This window comes from Raphanus sativus, chromosome 8 (assembly GCF_000801105.2).
Source record: "Raphanus sativus cultivar WK10039 chromosome 8, ASM80110v3, whole genome shotgun sequence".
Taxonomy (NCBI): Eukaryota; Viridiplantae; Streptophyta; class Magnoliopsida; order Brassicales; family Brassicaceae; genus Raphanus; species Raphanus sativus.
The window spans coordinates 4,577,088-4,598,431 of NC_079518.1; the positions used below are offsets into that span (position 1 = coordinate 4,577,088).

The window sequence follows — 21,344 nt, forward strand, 5'->3', positions numbered from 1 at the left end:
GAACATTAGATTGAAAAAGAAGAGACCTAGCAACATTGAGAAGATGTTGATGCTTTCTCTCAACTACAGAGTTTTGTTGAGGTGTATATGCACAAGAGAAGTAATGAATAATGCCATGCTTCTCAATGAGATCAGTGAAGAGTAACTCAGGAGCATTATCAGTTCTAATTGCTTTAACGACACCACCATATTGAGTTGCAATCAGAGAAAGAAATTTGGGAAAAACAGTAGCAACTTCACTTTTATTTCTCATCATATAAACCCAAGTTACACGAGAATAGTCATCAACAATTGTAAAAAAATATTTGAAACCATCAACAGACTCTGTACGAAAAGGACCCCATGTATCTAAATGAAGAAGAGCAAATGGAGTATCAGACTTGTGATTATGAGAAGGAAAATACAGACGTCGTTGCTTAGCTAATGGACAGACCGGACAATGATCAATGGAGTCAAAGCTAGTTGGAGACAGAGATAAAGGACCAGACAAAGACTTTAACTTGGCAGCTGAAGGATGACCAAGGCGTTGATGCCATGTAGAACCATCAGCCGACAAGGATCCACAGAACACAGATGATGGAGAAGACTCGCAAACAGCATGCTTATTGAGAATGTAAAGTTTATTGACAACATCACCCTTCCCAATCATCAAGCCCTGAGAAACATCCTGAAGATAGCAATATAAAGGAAAGAAATGAGCAGAGCAATTATTCTGAATAAGAAGAGAATGCACACTAACAAGATTGAAGTGAAATGATGGAACATGAAGAACATTTAATAGACGTAATGTATCAGTAAGTTGAATGGTTCCAGTATGCAATATGGGAAATGTAGTTCCATTAGGAAGAGAGACAGTAATATCAGATGCTGGAAAGATTTCAGAAAACAAAGAAAGATCGGAGCAAACATGACTAGTAGCCCCACTGTCAATTATCCAAGAGTCACGTGGTAAAGAGTTATAAAGGGTGGAGAGACATTGATGGTTAAAAGTAAAAACGTGATTTTCATAAAGGAGATTTGTAGAAAGGTTTAAAAAGATACCAGAACTGGACTGTTCAGCCATGATACCATGTTCTGTGATAGAGGCGTGTGAACAAGAAGCTACATTCTCTGTAACTTTCACACGGGACTGAAGCTGCTGAATGATGGACTGCAATTGAGTAGAAGAGAGCTGGTTAATATCAGGAACATCCGTTGACGGCGAAGACGACAAAGCTGGAGTTGCCTCAGCAATCACATTGGCAACTGTCTTTTGCACATTCTGATTGTTGTATCCAGATGGTGGAGCATAATTATGCTGACCACGAGGTGCAAATCCAGGAGATTGCCTAGGTGGATTAGATTGTCCCTGATAACCAGTAGATGAAGACGGTTTATATCCAGGAGGATATCCATGAAGCTTAAAACACTTGTTGACCGTATGTCCAAGTTGACCGCAGTGAGTACACAAAGGACGATTACCCCTTGGACGATAGGTGTTATAAGCTGCAGCATACTCAGTTGGACTCATATACGTCAAAGAAGGATCAGTTGGAGTGCCTGTAGTCTGGAACGCAGCATTATCAGTCTTGATAACAGGCTTGATACTTCTCTGTCTTTCATCTTGAGCAACCATATTGAAAACTTCTTCAATGGTTGGAATGGGCTTGAGCATAAGAATGTGACGACGAGTATTCTCATATGTATCATTGAGTCCCATCAAGAATTTGATGACGCGGCTACGATGCTGAAGTTGTTCCCATAGAAGAGACGCATTGCATTCGCATCGACCACAAGTACAAACAGGTAACTCAATGTAGTTCTTATACTCTTCCCATAAGGTGATCAACTCCGTGTAGTAAGCACTGACATCAAGAGAGCCTTGTTGAATATTGCATAGCCTTTGCTCAATCTCGAATACACGGGGAGCATCATCTTGTTTAAACCTGGACATTAGATTCTTCCAAATAGATTCCGCAGTGGACATGAACAATAGGCTTTGACCGATACTCTTCGAAACAGAGTTCATGAGCCAGGTTGCAACCATATCATTGCAACGAGACCAAGATCCAGAATCTCGACTATCCAAAGGAGGTTTAGGTATTGTACCATCCACGAAGCCGAGTTTGTTACGAACGTTAAGCGCCATCCGCACAGATCGTCGCCAAGAATGAAAGTCCGCGCCTGATGTCAATCGATCAGTGACTAGTTGTAATCCAGCATGATCGGAGTTGTGAAGATAGTAAGGATTATCATAATGATCTGTAGTCGCATGAGCCATCGGAGAAACGAAGGAATCGAGAGACGGAGCTGACGAATCGAGAGGCGGAGCTGACGAATCGAGAGGCGGAGCTGATGAATCGAGAGGCGGAGCTGATGAATCGATGAATCGAGAATGAAATCACACAAAGAACACCAAAACGGAGCTGAATCAAAGATGAATCAGATCTAAAAAAGTAGAAAAACTCCAAGAATCATGGAGCGAGAAATGAAGAGAATGAAAGAGAAGATGATGAAGAGAAAAGGAGTAACGTGAATGAGAAAAAGATCAGTGATGGAAGCACTCATGATCGGGATGGCTCTGATACCATATCAAGATTTAGAAAATGGAGATCGAGAGAGACGATAGAAGTTTAGGATGAATGTACATTTTCTCATTAACTTTAACTGTACAATACACTTCGATATATATAGACTGTACAAAGCTAATCTACACTGTAACCGTATGTACACGTGTATCACTCAACTAACTTGCAGAAGCTCATATATACGTAATAGAGTTGCATGATAGTTGTTAATATTTTGATATAATCATCGGTCCAACAATAATATGAAACTCGAAGTTTATTAAACTGGAAAGTCATACGAGCTCATACACCTTAATTTAAAGTACCAAACGTAATAAAAGATACTGCAATGATCGTAGACACACACACATATATGTTCCATTTAAATTCAATTTTTAAGTTTGTTAATTAGATTATTCATCATTCCATAAAGTCGAACCTTGTGATTTAGAAACGCTTATAGAAGAAGATTCCCATCGGTCTCCTTTAGGTAATTGACAAGAACGTCGATAAGAGTGTCGATAATCAAGTGTGGATCTTCGATGTCATGACGAATCTTCTCGAACTCAACCTTCCACGCCACGCAGCTACCTTCCCCATCTTCCTTAGGACTGACCGTGATGCTTGCTTTGACCGCCTTGTAACTTTCCGAGATAAGACAGCCACTCATTCTCATCGTCAATGTTCTATCCTCCAAATTCATCGTCTCCATCTTATCCTCTGCCACATACGATGAGACATTATAAACAGTTAGATGTTTTGATCTGTGATTTTAAAAAAGTAAGAATGGTATGTGGAAGAGTTCATTATTTACCTATGTTGTCAAAGGGGCCGTTTATGTCGTCGGTGACAGATCTAAAGAACTTTTCAGCGGGAGACTTAACATCAAGGTCACCAGAAGAAACTCCATGAAGTTCCATTCGCTCTTTTTTTTTTTTGTAATTAAGTGTAAGTTTTGTGGGTTTAGTGTATGATCCTTTTGATGATATGATAGTGTTTATATATACAGAGTGCACCATCAAATGCATTAACTATTTTTTACCAAACTCCACCCATCTACCTATTTTTCACCATATGTAATCTTTCTAAAGTATAACCAAAAGCTTTAGCATTTTTACAATTTACTTAACTTCACTAGTCACCTAATTCTTGTGGCACATGGGAAAATAAATGAATTGTAACTAACCCAAAGTTATTTACGTCGTGATCTGTTCGCTTTTACTATATATGCATTTTGTACTTCAAAACCATATGACTATATACTGATAAAAATTAAATGTGGTAATATGAATATAGTTTTCTCTAATTGACATCATAAAATATTAATAAATGCTCTAACTCTAGTCACTTAATGGGCCACGCAAAGTCTAACTCTCGCCCATTACAAATAGTCTTCGAAGCCCATGCATAATCAAAGTGCAAAAAAATAAACTATTAAGTACTAATTAAAAGACATATGCGGACAAGGATTGAGCATTTGAGACACATGTGATGTGAAGATAGAATCGCCGAAATGCACCACCACCGCCGCCTCACGAAGCTCTGCCTGAGCTAAAATCCTGACCTCCCTGTCTCTCTCTCTGAAATACTTTAGAGTGAGAAGAAAGAAATAAGGCATCGAGCTGTACTATTCTCGTAGTCACTTTTAATTAGTTAATTTAATTTACACAAATTAGAAATTGTGTTTTTTAATTTCTTGCACGAAAAGAGTTTGAGAAAGTGACCGCTTGTGCTATTGGCACGTTGCTGGTCAGAGGCAAAAAGAAGGAAATGCCAACTCATCAATATAAACTTCAAATTCTTATGTTTTTACTGCTTTTTACTTTTTACTTTGGGGGCCAAGAAAATCATGGTCTAGCCGATCGATCATATGCACTTTTGTGACTATGTAACTTTCCTTTTTAGAAATGAATTCACAGTCTTATGCAGAGATATATATATATATATATATATATATATATATTATATATGTGTATGTGTGTGTGTGATGAAATTTAGTGTTAACCAATGGTCACGTAAGTCAACAACTTGAACATACCAAACTTAATACTAGACTAGTAGTTAATAAAAATTAAACAGTTTTGGTGCCGATAGAAATATCAAGTTTTACTCTTCATTTTTCCTATTCGGGAAATAAGGATCATGTCTTAAGCTTACCATAATCTCTTTGGTGTCTAGAGTTGACTAGTTGTTCATGGTTTTCGTAAATGTGATTACGTTAATATTGTTTTACGTAATTGTCTAATTGACATCATAAAATATTTATAAATAATGCTCTAGCATCTAGTCACTTTATAGGCCACACAGAGTCTAACACTTGGCAATTACAATTAGTTTTTTCGAAGCCATGTGAAAATTTGAGACACATGTGAATATGAGGATTGAATCGCCGATAGGCACCACCACCGTTGCCGCACGGAACTCTCCCTGAGCTAAAAACTGACCTCCCCATCTTTCTCCATGAAAGATTTTTAGAGTGGGAAGAGAGAGATGTACTATTCTTGAATTCACTTTTAGTCAATTATTTTTCACAAACTCGAATTGTGCTTTAATATTTCTTGCAAAAAAAAAAAGAGTTGAAGAAATTGACCGCTTGATTCGCACGAAAAAAAAAAAATTGACCGCTTGTGTTATTGACACGTTGCTGGCCAGAGACAAAAAAAATGTTAACTCATCATATAAACAGCAAAAATGTTTTTACTGCTTTTTGACCTTTTTGGGGGTGCCAAGAAAATCATGGTCTACCGATCAAAAGTCACTTTTGTAACTACATACCTTTCATTTTTAGAAACGAATTCACAATCATATGTATGATCAATGCCTATGAACTCAACAGCTTTAACATACCAATCTTAATAGTAGACTTGTAGTTAATACAATTCAATAGTTTTGGTGCTGATATAGATCTCAAGTTTTACTCTTCATTTTTCATATTCGGAAATAAGGATAATGTCTTAAGCTTACCATTTGACTAGTTGTTCATGGTTTTCTTATGTAACGATTTTTTTTTGAACATGTAATGTAACGATATTCTTGATTAGCGATGATGAGCAGTGAGGTGCACAATCCACCGTGTATCATCAGTTACCCATTTAATCAAACCTTCTAAAGAATCTTTCAGAATCCTCGGTCCAAGAAAACTATGCAAAATTATATATACGGAAAAAATAATATGCAAATCCATATTATTCATCTTGAAAGTCTTGAGAGTTTATACACCCCAATATGCCAAACGTAAAAAAAATATAATGCAATTAACGTAGAAACACATTTAGTTCCCATTTCACCTAAGATGTTAGGTTATATCCTAACTAAATACGCACATTGTGATTAAAAACAGACTACATACAAAGATATTCATCAGTCTCCTTTAAGTAATTGATAAGAATGTCGATGATCCACATTGGATCTCCAATGTCATGACGGATCTTCTCGTACTCCACGGTCCACACCACACGGCTACCGTCGGTCTCATCTTCCTTGGGAGTGACCGTGATGGTTGCTTTGAACGTACTGTAGCTATCCGAGACTAGATTTCCACACATATTCAACGTCACTGTTCTTTTCTCCCAACCCACGGACTCAGTGATCTTCTCCTTTGCTACAGTGAAAGAAACAACATGTAGTTCAAGATTTTGATTGATGATCAAGAATTATGAATGAAATGTGTAAGAGAAAAAGGATTTACATATTATGTCAAAAGTGCTATCTATGTCGTCGGTGAAAGATGTAAAGAACTTGTCCGCCGGTGACTTGATGTCAAACTTTCCGGAAGAAACTCCATGTAGTGCTTCCATTCTCTCTCTCTCGATACTTATACAAGTATATTTTTATGAGGTAAAAATATACTTCTTTCGATGATGCTGTTTATATATAGAGATGAAATCTGCGTTAACGTTTTTTTTTACTTAACCCCACACATCTCTCTTTTGTCATCATATATAATATGTATAGATATAAACCGATGGGTATATCATGAAATAGTATGTAGTAGACGGTGTAGTCATATTTTTCTGCCTGTAACTCACGTTTCACAAAAATGTGCATGCATCAGTTTATTGGACAATATCGAATCTTTCTATATATATAGCCAAATGCTCCAGCATTTACAATTTTTCTTCACCCACACTCACACCCAGACCCAATTAATTCACGTGGCGCATGGAAAATAAATATATTCTACAGACCAAAATGATATTAGGATCCTAATGTGTAAATTAACTCTACATAAGCGTATTTTAATTTAAGTCGTAACTGATTACCTGTTGCTATAAAAGACTACATATGCGTATGTGATGAAGTTAAAAAATTTAATGACTAAGGAATATCATGAAATAACTAGTAATTAATAAAGGCTCTAGTCATATATGTTTCATAAAATCATATTTATTCATAAGAAAAAAAGTTTGCTTGACACAAAAGAAACTAATAAACTTGTTCACAAACATATTTTTCATAAATTTTTACTTTTTATTTTTTTGGTTAAAAGTTAGAACTAAGGAAAAAAATTGTAGCAAAATGTGTGTGGACCGTGGAACCGTTGGGCCTGAAGATGCGAGACTGACCGGCGTAGATGAAGTGAGCGGTGGCTTCTGTTGGAAAAGCCTTTCTTTTTAATCAGAAGACACGTGTTTCTTTGTGGGTGCAGCACCATGACTTGACATGTTTCACAAGAGGGAGTCACGTGCTTGTGACGACAGGTGCACGTGTTCGTCACCGTCACTTTCCACAACGGTTGGCCGGCGAATTCTCTCCTAGTCCTCACAGTCCCGATCTGGATCTCATGGAAAGTACAGAGGCACATTTCTCGATTGACACGAGGGGAGAAGAAAATCAACAAAATATTTAAGAGCGAACGTCACTGTCATTTTGATTTGTCTTTTTCTTTTAGGAATAATGCTATAGCCACTTAACTTAAACAAATTGAAGATCTTTTTTTTCTTCCTTTAAGAATGCGCTTAATTTGCATACTGGATCGATAGGGAAGAATATATACATCTTCTTCTCAGCTTAAACTGAATAAAGTGATTATAAACGATATGAATTTAATTTATTGAAAAACTTCACTGAGTGCGTAAGAGACAACAGACACCAAAACTTCTTTACGGTTTCTTTTCTTTCCTTTTGTTTATTGTTTCACACATTACTAAAATCTCTCCTTTGATGTTTTCATTTGTCATCATCAAGTTCATCTTTTGATGAAAAAAACAATTCGATTCTTCTTTTTATCAGTCTACCGTTTCTCATGCTACCATCAATGGGTTTTTCTGCTGTAGCTGATCTCTTTAATTCCCTCATATCTCTATTGGTTTATCAATGGATATATAATCAAAAACAAAAAGTTGTTACTCCGGTTGATTCATAGTTTTTTCTCCTTTTGGGTGCAAAATTTTCCGGTAAGTGTATGTAGATTTTGGCTATACAACTTTGCTAGCGTCTTTCCGATGATAATAGATAAATCTTAACAGATCTCCTCGGCCTTTTTATTTCTTTCTAAATTTGCTAAACTTAATGATGTCCACCGTAAACTAGCTTAGTAGCTTAAACTTCTAAATTTCTATAATAAAAAAAAACAATCAACACATTTATTTATACAATTACATTTACTAGTATTATAATAGTTTTGTCTCAATCGGAGACTAAAACTGACCAATATATTTACATGGTTTGGTTTGGCTCTTCTGACTAATATAATCAATATACTAGGTAGGAGCTGCGCCTTGCGCAGGGTGAGGTTGGTTTCTAAAGTTTTAATTTAATTTTAACATATGTATAAAATTTGTAAACATAGTTTATGGATCGGTTATGTAATAACATTCTCAACATATTTTTGTTCATAATTATTAACTACAGATGATAGACATTTATTTTTAACTACGGATGATAGACATATATTTTTAATTTTCATCTATCTCTTCGTTCGAAAGGTACGGCGACCTTTTGTATACATTACACTACTTGAGTGATTTTTGTTCGTTAATGAAATAATAAACCAAACTTTCATTCCGGTTTGGTCTTCTGACCAGTGTCTTTGTTCTATTTAATTTTGGTTTGTGTAGATCTATCTGAGGGAGCTTTGAACAAATCAGTAACAAAAAATCAAATACAAATCCCAAGACAATCTGAAGCACTGACTGGAATCAATCAAATCTTTGATAGGTAACATTAGGTTACGTGTATTTTTGTATTGAAAATAGTTAAATTATAGATAGACTACCATCGAAAATAGTTACATGATACGATTCTATAGGTTCTATAGTATAAAGAGAGGAACATTATGCATAACTGAGATCATGATATTGAGTTTTAGGTTAATTGGCAAATATGATTAAATAATATGATTTTGTGGTTCAATAGTATATCATTTATTAGGTTCGTGAATGTAAAATATTATACCATAAAAGGATAACCAAATATCTATATTATTAAAACTGAATTACATTTCAGTTTTGTTTAGAAACATAGATAGTAATATTAAAAAAAAAAAATTATGTTTGGAAATAGGTATAGCATTCGGTCGTTTTTTGCTTCCTTCGCTAATGTCATTTTTCGTAATTTCAGTATCACACGGCTTTAACCAAAATAGAAATCAATAAAATATACATTATCAGTTAACTTACCATGTTTATCTGCTAACCAACTGGTTTCTTTAACTAAACAATTAAAAAAAACATCGTGTACAGAAAGTCATTTTAGATATGGAAACAACTAAAATTTGACTTAAGCGTATATCTCGAAAAAAATATTATTAAATTTGAATCAAAAGTGGATAAATATCCAAACAAATTTATCATTCTGGTATCTAAATAACCAGAACCAAACATGATCCGATCGAAATATTTCGGATATTCGAATGTATTTGAATCATATATACTTGAATATGTTATCTATTTTTATAGTTAATATCCAAGATATAAGCTATCTTAAAGTTGACTAAAATATTTGAAATATAAAAAAACACCAAAAATACTTAAAATATATATTTCTTCTTCATCCAAATATTCAAGTTAAACATATTTTTAATTTAGGTAATTTGGCTTACACTACTCAAATTTACATGTTATAGTATTTTTATTTTTAGATTTAGGGAAATTTTAAAGTATATAAATTTAAAAATTTTAAAAATATTTTAAACGGGTTATCCGGACCCGCAAAGATCTGAATTAAACCGGAATCAAAATTTATAAATAGCCGAATAGAGCTAGAATCTTTAAACTCAAAAATCTCAAACCCGAATAAATTTTAACGAAATTCGAATGGGTACCCAAATACCCACCCCTAGCTTAGTCAATATAAAATGATCAAATATTACAAATATATAATTAAGTATAAATAAATGAAAACTAAAACTGAAAATTAATACATGTGCGGTCCTACGGATCAAGATCTAGTAAATGTTAAATGTGGGTCTTCTATGTGAGGGGCATATTGTGTAGAGAGGCTTCAAATCGCCAACAAATTAAATCTAAACCTGCCATTTATTTAAGTACTGGATCTCAAAAAAGTTAGAGACAAAAGAATAGAGAGAAGATGATATCATTGAAGCACTTCCATCACTTATATTTATATAAGTTTCAAATTATTTCTTTATTAAATGAGATCAATATATCAAATATACGCTCGATGATACTGATTGGCAAATTGCAAGTTAAGATTTCTTCAAATGTTTTTGTTTTCGGAAGTTGATAAATACGACTGAATACTGTTTTAGGTTAATATTAAATATTTGAATCAAGGATTTCGTTTGTGATGTAAAGATTAAGAAGGTAGTATAAATAACGGCAATCAGCACTAATTTTATCTCCACATAAAATTTTGTGATTGCAATCAAGACTTTCCATATACAATACAATATTGACCTAAATAATAATCTAAATTTGCGTGGAGATCATATATTGATAAAAAATATCACTCACTTATATTATAAATCATAAATGCATTAAATTAAAGATCATAACTTGCAAATCACGATTAAGAATTGATACCATAAAGTGTATCATTTACATTTAAATATATAGAAATTTGATTTCAAATAAATTAGTTTATCTGTGAAAACATTTCAACTTAAATTGTTCTTATATTTTTAATGTTGGAAATTAATATTCTATTTTCTGTAATTTAATTTTTTTTTGCATTGTAAAATAAAAATCACTATAAGAAAATACATATACAAAAACTACAAAAGAGATTTTGCAGGTACAAAAAATATTATAACAGGGGTTTACTTCTTTTTTTTTGAACTAATAATAATGATGAACTAACGTAACTAATCGATTATTTCATTAGTTTATACCAGTACATATAAAATCCAGAAGACGAACCTTCAATGGTTGTTAAATATGTCCCAAAACTATGGAGTTTATTACTCTTTCAATATTTCTTACCTTCTTTTGTTTCCGAAATTATACCTGCGAAATCTCTTTTGTAGTTTTTATAATATTTATAAACTAATCGATTATTTCATTTCAATGAAATATTTAGCAACAAAATAAAACAAACTAAACAATGGACAATAAATAACTAAAAATAACGCTTTCAATAGTTTAGTCCTGGCAAGATAATTTAAACGGTACATAGTTCATCAATTAGAATCTTAAGATCAAATGCTAAAAACAACAATGGTACAAATGAAAATATGAACAATACGTTGCAAAGGCTTTATTATTCAGAAAGTGAAAACCAAAATAAAATTCGAATTAATATGCAACTCACATGAAAAGGCTCTTCTTGGTATCCTGAAAAACAAATCATGTCAATGTAGTTTGTGTAAGCAAACATAGAAGTAAAATAATTAACAGATGAAAATGTTCATATATGCTTACTTGTTTTTGAAGGCTTCTATTTCTAGGAGTTCAGGGTCAAACAAAATGTGAGAACATGAAGCTCCTCGTCTATTTGAAGTCACCTGCTTATATATTTGAATCAAAAAAAGAAATCAAATCCTTTTTATCCTTGTTTCAGAAAAGGATCAAACTAAAAAACCAAAACCTTTTTAAATGTCGCATTTTGTCCTCCTGCAAAAATTTACCATATGAAAGTGTTAGTTGTTTGGTTAGACAGGGCTAAGTTGATATAGAACATATTACAATAAACTAAAAAAAAAACTTATTTTTGCATCCATGAAAAAATATTATAAAAGTTTCTACACCTTTAGCCTAGTATTGCTTCCAAAAACTTTTTACATCTCTTTTTCACATTTGAAATGTTTCAACTCAGATATTGAGTGCATAGAACTCATTTTTTGTTAGATTGCATACCGGTTCAAACTTGGTTGGTAATGATGCTGAGTAAATGAGTTTAGAAGGTCATATATAGTCAGGCAACTTAGAGTTTAGGCACACAAGAATTACCAGAAATAAATATTGAGTAGTTTACCCAAAATTTACGCTATTACTATATTTAACTACACGCATTATCGCCTTCCAAATTTTGGTTAGTACTATATTTTTGAACCTAATATAGGAAACAATATTCAATACGATATTTGACCAAATATTAAGTGTATAGTATAAACTTAAAATGATAACCATTTCTGTGGAGGATTTGGCATAAATTACGGTTATATTAAATAACATACTAAATTAGTTTAAAATTTATTGCAGTTTTCATATATTAAATACGGTTATAATAAAATGGTTTCTGATACATTATATGACTTCTGATACATTATAAAAAATGTTTAGTTTACTTTTAATAAAATGGCTTCTGATACATCTTGCATTGAAAAAAAAACAAATATTAGATTTTACAACATTATACTACATAATTGCGTAATACATTATATGGCAATGATCTATGGTAACCTTATATATGGCAATATATTTTGATAGAAAAGGAAATCATGGAATGAGTTAATGGGAAATAGAATTAAGAAAAATAGTAATGATCTTTGACTTTCCTTAAACATGAAATGATGAAATCGGACATATCTTTGACTTTCCTTTTTACACGAAATCGTCCAATTATTCATTTTGAACTATAATGTATATGAGGAAATTCGAGTGGTACCACAATGGCATTTCTATGTAATTTCTCTAGTGAATCAAGGGTGATTTTATATATGGGCTGAGAGTGAATATGATGCTGACACGTCAGCATGGCACTCATGTAAATAACTTACACATTTAAGGTTATTCTTTAAAAATGCTTCTTGATTAATAAGAAGGGGATATACCTTATTTCAATCTTTGTGTGAAAGCTATGAGACAAATCAAGTGGAAAACAAGTTGGTATAAAAATAGGTGAACAGAAGAAGAAGAATAGTTCAAAAACAGATTCAACGCCTGAATATGGTTCATCAACACTCAATATGGTTGTCAAGTGGGCTGGGTTTACAAACCATATTCAGTGTTGATGAAGCATGGGTTTACAGCCCACACCCAAACTTCGCAAACCCATGCTTCATCAACACTGAATATGGTTCTCAAAATATTTGATCAATTCATTCAATTGGTGGGTGTTGGACTTAGCTTAGGTGGGAATGCTTCATCAACACTGAAAATGGTTCTTATTTTAGTTTAAGAAAGGAACATACGACAATAAAAAACATGTAAACTAAAATAAGAACCATTTTAGTTTTGAATATGAAAGTCTCTATTCAAGTCACATGCTTAGAACATTTTTTAGGTCTTGGACTTGCACTTCCTTTAGGGAGGAATGGTGTTCAGCCACCATAGAACAGTGAGCACAAGACTTGCGAGGTTAAAACTTGTGGAATATATTACATAGTGGTTCGAGTTTTAGCAAAATTCGAGGATTCAACTGCCCATGTGTTTCAAAGAGAAAATGCTTCATGATCAGTCACTTCTCATTATGTTCCTATCCTATAACTTTTCCTTGTCAGATTTATATGTTTTCATCTTCTTATCTTTAAAGAATTCAAGTTCAATCGGTTTGCGCCAGCTTAAATGTAAAAAAACAAATTAGACAATGGGAAAGCAGTGCAAATGACTGGTCACAGAGGATTCCATAAGAAACACAAAAGCACATAAACAATAGTCTCAAATAAAAACACACAACATAGTTCAATCCATAATTAAGGTCTCAGAAAACATTTAAAAAACAGTGAAATGAAAAACGTAGCGGATAGAGTAGTGATATGATGATTACTCAGTGTTGTTGTTGCGAGGAGGAGGAGGAGGTGAAACACGGACTTTGAGAACACCAAACTCTGCATCCCAAGCAATGTCGTGGCTCAAAAGAGGAATCCCATGGGAACAGCATGTCTTGTCGACGGCTCCAACGAAAATGCGGCAACTCTCGTCGTGCTCGTAGACCTCCTTGTTCTCGCCGTAGAACTTGATCTCGTTCTCGTTGGGAAGCACGAACATGTCGTCGCTGCAGACACCCGGCATGTCCACCGAGAAGTGGAAAGATCCGTCAGACGTTCGCTTGCGAGCGACTACATCCTTGCGGCGGCCTTTCACCACAAAGGGATGATCCTCCAGTATATCATCCATGTTGAATGAGCTCAAATCGTATATGTATCTTGGATCAGATGATCGCTGGTAATCGTATCTTCCAGACTTGCCTTTCAAAAACACACAACAAAAAAGGATCGTTTTTAAATTTTTTTTTTTTTTTAAATTAAATTTTACACAAAACGGTGTGATTATTTTGAATGGGTGGGGATTCGAACCTGCGTTGGGAGGGACAAAGTGGGCACACTTGTTGTCGTGGTCTTTGACTTTGACCCTTGACACAATCATCCTCAAGACTCCATCTTTCATCTTGGAATCAACCCCGGTGATCTCGCAGCAGTCGCAGCCGAGACCGGCGGATCCAGAGTACTCGCGAACGTCCTCAGCCTTGAGGCCGTCGCGGAGAGTTTCTTCGCCGGAGAAAAAGACGAGCTTTTGTCTCACGGCGTCGACTCTGTGGCGGACAGCGTCGTCTGGAACTCCGGGCAAGTCGACGCGGACGTAGAGGCTGTCGTTGCGAAGGACCTTGATCTCCATGAAACCCTTCGGACCGTATCTCTGGTACGGGTGGTTCGTCGCGTGCAACCTCCCTGTTTCATTACACAAAACAGAACGCAGACAGACACAGAGTCAATAAAAAGGGAAACTTTATTTTTTTCTCATGGAGAATCTAAAAGATTAAATCAAGTTGAACACTTAAACAGAGCCAAATAAGAGATATCAAAACTAAGATGCAATAAAGGATGAGACTTTACGTTCATGGAGGGTCCAAAAAGAGTAAATCTTTGAGACAAAGTTTCATGTTAATAAACACTTAAACAGAGCCAAATAAGAGAGTATCTAAACTAAGATTGCAATAAAGGATGAAACTTTACGTTCATAGAGGGTCCAAAAAGAGCAAATCTTTGCGAGAAAGTGTCATGTTTATTTTTTTTTCAATCTTCTTTGCAACAAGTTAAACACTTTAAACAGAGCTAAATAAGAGAGTATCAAAACTAAGATGCAATAAAGGATGAGACTTTACGTTCATGGAGGGTCGTAAAAGAGTAAATCTTTGCGACAAAGTTTCATGTTAAACACTTGAACAGAGCCAAATAAGGGAGTATCAAAACTAAGATTGCAATAAAGGATGAAACTTTACGTTCATGGAGGGTCCAAAAAGAGTAATCTTTGCCACAAAGTTTCATGTTAAAAGGAGAAAGACAGAAAGAGACACAGACCAGGGATGAATGGAACCCTTGACATGTCGATGAATGAAGCCATCTCTTCTCTTCTCTTCTTCTTCTTCTCTGTATTCTCTCTCTCTCAGGTTGCGTGATATTGGATTATGATTTTGTTGTTTGATATACAAATATAAGAGGAGGAAATAGGAAGCTTTTTGACTGGTCATCGCTTTACTTAATATTACTCTTACCTCTCCCTTTTTAACCACTGTTAAAATAAAAGGAGTTGCTTTCCTTCTTTGCAATTGTTACAGTGGTAAGAACCGAAGACGAGAGCTAGCTGTCCATCTCTTTTTATTAAACTCTCCTTCAGTGTCCTTTTGAATGCGACAAAACAGTTAAACGAGGGGGAAGCAACCTCGCTCGTCTCTCTCTCGCTTTATTTCAAACTCTTCTGTTCTTTTTTTACAGAAAGATCATTAATTCAATGCAAGAGGCTGACGTCAATGATTCCCAAAGGTTAAAACAATGAGCTGTCACTTTTTTAACCAGTGTGGTATGGATGGTACATGGGAGTAATAATTATGCAGGCCTGTGCCTAGCGTATCAGTTAACTCCAAGCACGCAGTTGTTTTACGTAATTGATTTCCTTAATTACATCTTTAGAAAATATTGCCGGTGAATATGAACTTAGCTAAAGTTTATCCCAAAGAAAAATAGATATGAACTCTAAATGGTTTGACTAGTGAATGCTCATGTGTGCCTGCGTTTGATTTTCTTTTCTGGATTCTTTTGTCTAAATTAGAGGTTATTATAATGGAAATTTAGAAGAGAAAAATCACTAGTATTGCAAAAGGGATATAAATTATTAAAGTGATTATTCTCCAACAGAGATGAAAGTTTTTGTTCATGAATCTCTTTACTATAACTGGATTTATACAATAACTTTTACTATAAACGGATTTAGACATGTAACTGCTCCACTCTGACTCATAAAAAGTTTGTCTTACTCAAGATGGATTAGTTGCGGGTTCTTACGTTGAAAAGAATGTACAAAGTTTTCAGACTTCTTAATGTAGTAACTGACTGCATTTTGTTACTTAAAACGATTATGGTAGAATGATCATTTTAAAAAGTGTTTTTAATATAACTATTTTTATATTTATGTAATTTCCAATTAGTTTTCAGTCTAAACCAATTCCAAAAAGTTTCATATTTTATTTCTTAACATAAAAGATTCAAAGTTTGAGCATAAGGGATGCAAAAGAGTGGAATGATGCTCAGGCGAGGACTCCTACATCGACTTCTATCCAGCGACTTTCATGCGGTCAGCAGCAGAACTCAGTACGTCCCCCTCCGAACTACCCACCAACGATGCTTGTGTGTAAAGTAGATGCGGCCTGGAACGCTACCTCTGGTGAATGCGGTATTGGGGGAATTTTTTCGGGAGCTAATGAACGAAACCTCTCCAACGTTTTGGAAGCCCACAGTCATGTCTCATCAGCGTTAATGGCGGAAGCCATTGCTGTCCATCGAGCCGTCGCGCTTGCTGTCTATTCAAACGTCCGATCCCTGGCAGTTCTATCTGATTCTCTCTCTTTGATCAAGCTCTTGAAGAGGGGAGGGACACAGCCTGAACTGTTCGGTATCATGTTTGATATCTACCATTTTATGAATTTCTTTGATGTAATTTCCTTTGATTTCATTCCTCGAAACTTCAATGGTGAAGCTGACTCTGTGGCAAAAGCAGCTTTAGCCATGTCTGTAATGAACCCCAACCATGGGGTGTAAACTCTGATTTAGTAATGAATTTCTGTTTGTTCAAAAAAAAAAAAGATTCAAAGTTTACTATCATACAAATAACTACAACTAATAAAACATAATAAATTCATGAACTACACAATATAACACAAAGAAAGTGTAATTTATGGTCCATTGCCCATTGTAAATAGAAATGCAATTGTGTATCATAATTTAGAATATTACTTTTTCCTTAAAATCGATCTAATTATGGTAAAAGATGATATTATAAGCTTTAAACTATATATATGATTCTAAGATAATGTGTTTAAGTTAATATGTAACAATAATATGATAAATAGTAATATATATGCTTAAATTTTCTTAAAATGTTGTGAACTTATTTAATAAAGAAAAGTTACATTCTATAAAAATGCAATTTATAAAAATAAAGAATTTTGATCTAATCATTCAGATGATCTTTTTTGCAATGAAGATACATTTGTCTTATTATCCAAAAATTAGCATCTTAAACTAGCCAAATTATTATAAGTATAAAATTTCTACTCTAAATAGTAAATGCAATATATATATATAAATTAAACAACAAAAAATTGAAAGATGATAAACAAACCCCGCGCTTGCGGGGAGGTAGCTTTCTAGTCTTAATTAATGTGTGAGTAGCTTATATCTGAGTGACGAAATGCGGATTGTTAAATTAGCCTTTTCAATATATTAGAATCATCGTCCAACAATAATATGCAAATAGATATATTATTCAAAGAGCACTACAAGGTCCATACATTCCCAATACCAACTGTTATAAGAAATTCATGCAAACACTGCAATGAACGCAGACATATAAATAGATATAAGTGCCACTTTATTTAGACGGTCCTATATGTAGATGAACCTTTCGATTTATAGCATTTATTTGTGTAACTTGCTCTGGATAGTCTCACGGATAGAACAGGCTATGAAGAGGAACGAGTCTGGTTCTTGGGTGTCATCATCAATCTTCTCGACCTCGATGCTCCATTTCACGCGGCTACCTTCTTTCTTAGGAATAATAGTGATAGTTACTTTGACCGTCTCGAAATTTTCCGTCATGGAAGGAGCGCTGATGAAACTCATCGTAAATGTCCTTTTCTGCCAATCCACACCAACCATCTCCACCTCATCTTTTTTGGTGAACATAAGAAAGTTAGGGTTTGAATCTGTAAATATGAATTAAATGATATAATTATAAACCAAAGTAGAACCGTTTACCATCTTCTTCAAATGCGCTGACGAAATCTTTAAAGCATTCTTCAGCCGGATACCCAGCGTCAATGGAGTTGTGCTTAAATTTCCTCTTATAGCTGACATCGCTTAAACGGATGTACGTGAGTAGAGATTCAACGATCTTCTTATCTTCGATGTTATGGTTGTTAATCTTCTCGAACTCAAAGGTGTACGCCAGGCAGCTAGCTGTCGTGTCGTCCCCAAGAGCGACGGTGAATGTTGCTTCGACTGTTTTGTAGCTTCCCGAGATTAGGTTCCCAAGTATGCTCATGGTCACTTTTCTTGTCTCCGAATCCTTCGGCTCGACTTCGAACCTCAAGTCCGCTACAGTGAAACATAGCAAATAATTAAGGGTTTTGATTGATGATCAAGAAACATGAAATGAAAGTTGGAAGAGTTGATCATTTTACCCGCAGCAAAGAAGAATGAAGCATGGTTTTTCTTTCTGGTTAAGTGTTCAATGAATTCGACTGCAGGAGATTCTAGGTCAAGCTTCCCAGAAGATTTGTATGTTGCCATTATCTCTCTCTCTCTCTCTTTTAACAAAAATATAAAGTAAATGTTTTTGTGGGTTTGATTATAATCCACTCTCGATGAATATGTGTTTATATAGAGGGAGATCGTTCGCAAATTGCTTCATCTAGTTTTTTTAACCTAAGCCCACTCATATAACATTTTCACCATATCGAATCTTTCTATTTATAAACAAAGGTTTCAGCATTTACAATTTACTGACACTCAGTTAATATTCATTTGGCACATGGAAAATAATGTAACCATACAGGCCAAATTAACTCTAACCAAGCGAAGTAATTTACGCTGTTATTGATTCTCTTTTACAACATATTAATTTAAGAACGACTAACTGATGCCAGTGTGACAAAAATCAAGATAGTTTTTACTAATCACTCCAAGTCATTAGCGTCATAGTTAATTGACTAATTTCTAATTAGGGGTCTATAATTTTATCAAAACAATGTATTAATATTTGAATTACAAATTTTTTTTAATGATATATACACTTGATAATATCTGCTAAATAGACTAGGATAGTATTATTTAAAATGATTTGGAAATATTTGATTTCATTATATTTGATTTCATTATATAAAATATCATATAAATTTATATATATAACACATTTTTAAGAAATAATATAACTATTAAATATTATGAAGTAGGCACTTGTTACTACAAATCTTGTGGTAACCGATATTTTTTTTTATAAATAGATAGGGTTTTTAGTTTGTTTAGTTCGATTTCTAAGATAAGATTTATTACCAATAATTTCAGGCTTAGAGGTTTCTACTGTTCAAAAGGCCGTGGAGAATGTTTGATTTCATTATATAAAATATCATATAAAAATAGGGCTTTGGTTTGATTTGTTTGATTTCTAATCAAGATAATTAAGTCTGTTACTTTTGACAAAAATAACATGTGTAATGGGATGGATGTATCATATGCTTTTGTGAGTCGTCAGTGAAAGTGATGTTCCACCGGAGATGAGAATTTTTGCTAATTAATTTGTCTCTTAACTAGAAATGATAATAGCTACAAAACAAGCAAATTTAACCGATTGTTTTTTTTTTGTAACAATTTAACCGATTGTTCATATCACAACTTCATGAGTCACTAAATATGGTTTTTTTTCTTAAAAATGAAGAATATAGAAAGAGTGTTAACTATTTTCTTCTGCTTAACAGAGCAATTAATTGGATCCATACATAATAGCTGTTACGAATTCAATGAACGAGGACAAATTTTAACTAATGAGTATCATGAAATAAATATTAGCGAACATTCAGATCAATCAACTTACTAATTTTAGCTACTTATATGATGAGTATCCATTATCTTAACACTATTTCTTACTTTTCAAATAACAAAAAAATAAAGTTACCATATGAATTAAACTTGATTGAAATATGTATTGAAATAATATCTAAAAATATATATTTTATCACTATATATAAAAATAATAGAAAGTAAATAAAAATGTGACTAGAGGAATACATATAGATTTAATTATATGACGATAAATTCAAAACACACACCAGAAATTTTTGTGAGCTAACTAGTTTTAATTTGTTTTTTTTTACTAAAAAATTGTTTTTTTTCTGGGGAAGATACTAGATTTTTTTTTTGGTTTGAAAAAAAATCTAGATATTATTGGACCCATTTTTGGTTTGCGATTCAGTTTCATGAAAGTTCCTCGTTAGACATTCCTATAGATTTCACATGGGTTTTTGGTTAGTTATTCTGTTTTTTTTCAAAATGCGTCCGATATCTTTTACTATAAATGGATTGATACACGAACATTTTTCTGTATACATGAACTTTTGCTGAAACGTTCATGATCTACCAAAAGTTTGGTTTTCTTCAAGATGGATTAGTTTCGGGTTTTTTCGTTGAAAGTATGTATCAGGTTTTCACACTTAATTGATAGATCTTCTTAATGCAGTAACTAATCGGAACCATACCATACGTGACTGATTGCATTTTGTTACTTAAAAGGATCATGTAAACCCATGCAAAATTGATTACCAATAGAAAGTGATTGTGACTAAAATCTCATTAACTGCTCATGACACTCAATTTTACCAACCGGAAATTAAAAACCTGATGATGTCTTTAACACAATTCCAAACATTACAAATAACAAATTGAATTAAGTCCCATTACTAAATATCTGTTATTTAAATTTCAAAATATATGTTAAAATTGTCAAACATAAACTATGGATACTGTTGTTCAAAAACAAAAACTATGGATACTATTACCAATATCAGTGTCTCTTTGGTAAAAAGGTAGATATAATTAATTTGATTTGCTTCTATCTGCATTTGACTCTCTCATTTAATTTGTTCTTTTTCTCATGTATTAAAGATCCTCGTATTCGCTTATAAATTAACTCTTCGTATTGGAATGATGAAATTCAGTTTGTACGATCGCATGAATGATGAAATTAATATAGACATGGAATGATGGAATCCATCGTTGTTTTAAAGGAGGCGGGGGCTGATAAAGTAAGGGCCTAATGGATTTGTATCTGTAAATGAGCCCAAGAGAGGCCCATTAAGTACTTCGCCAAAAAGAAAAAGGTTATGGCTTCGCCCGGGTTCGAACCGGAGACCTTCAGTGTGTTAGACTGACGTGATAACCAACTACACCACGAAACCTGTTGCGTACTT

The 21,344-nt window shown here is 33.7% G+C and overlaps 3 protein-coding genes and 1 non-coding gene across 4 annotated transcripts; all 4 read right to left on the minus strand.

Annotated features, from left to right (window-relative positions):
* Positions 1 to 2,805: 2,805 nt before the first annotated feature.
* On the minus strand, positions 2,806 to 3,512 carry LOC108821337 (uncharacterized protein At1g24000). The gene is made up of 2 exons (XM_018594380.2): positions 3,361 to 3,512; positions 2,806 to 3,266 (listed from the first exon to the last, which is right to left on the minus strand). The coding sequence occupies exons 1-2, from the start codon at positions 3,464 to 3,466 to the stop codon at positions 3,004 to 3,006; spliced, it is 369 nt and encodes a 122-aa protein (XP_018449882.2). The 5' UTR covers positions 3,467 to 3,512; the 3' UTR covers positions 2,806 to 3,003.
* A 2,212-nt stretch (positions 3,513 to 5,724) lies between these two features.
* Positions 5,725 to 6,519, minus strand: LOC108821694 (uncharacterized protein At1g24000-like). The gene is made up of 2 exons (XM_018594683.2): positions 6,235 to 6,519; positions 5,725 to 6,147 (listed from the first exon to the last, which is right to left on the minus strand). The coding sequence occupies exons 1-2, from the start codon at positions 6,341 to 6,343 to the stop codon at positions 5,888 to 5,890; spliced, it is 369 nt and encodes a 122-aa protein (XP_018450185.1). The 5' UTR covers positions 6,344 to 6,519; the 3' UTR covers positions 5,725 to 5,887.
* Positions 6,520 to 13,492: 6,973 nt separating this feature from the next.
* Positions 13,493 to 15,300, minus strand: LOC108819750 (uncharacterized). Its single transcript, XM_056991872.1, has 3 exons — positions 15,187 to 15,300; positions 14,185 to 14,556; positions 13,493 to 14,076 (listed from the first exon to the last, which is right to left on the minus strand). Exons 1-3 carry the CDS (start codon positions 15,227 to 15,229, stop codon positions 13,652 to 13,654), a joined length of 840 nt encoding a protein of 279 aa, XP_056847852.1. The 5' UTR covers positions 15,230 to 15,300; the 3' UTR covers positions 13,493 to 13,651.
* A 5,958-nt stretch (positions 15,301 to 21,258) lies between these two features.
* TRNAV-AAC (transfer RNA valine (anticodon AAC)) lies at positions 21,259 to 21,332 on the minus strand. Its single transcript has one exon. It is a non-coding gene; the product is annotated as a tRNA-Val (tRNA).
* Between the last annotated feature and the right edge of the window lie 12 nt (positions 21,333 to 21,344).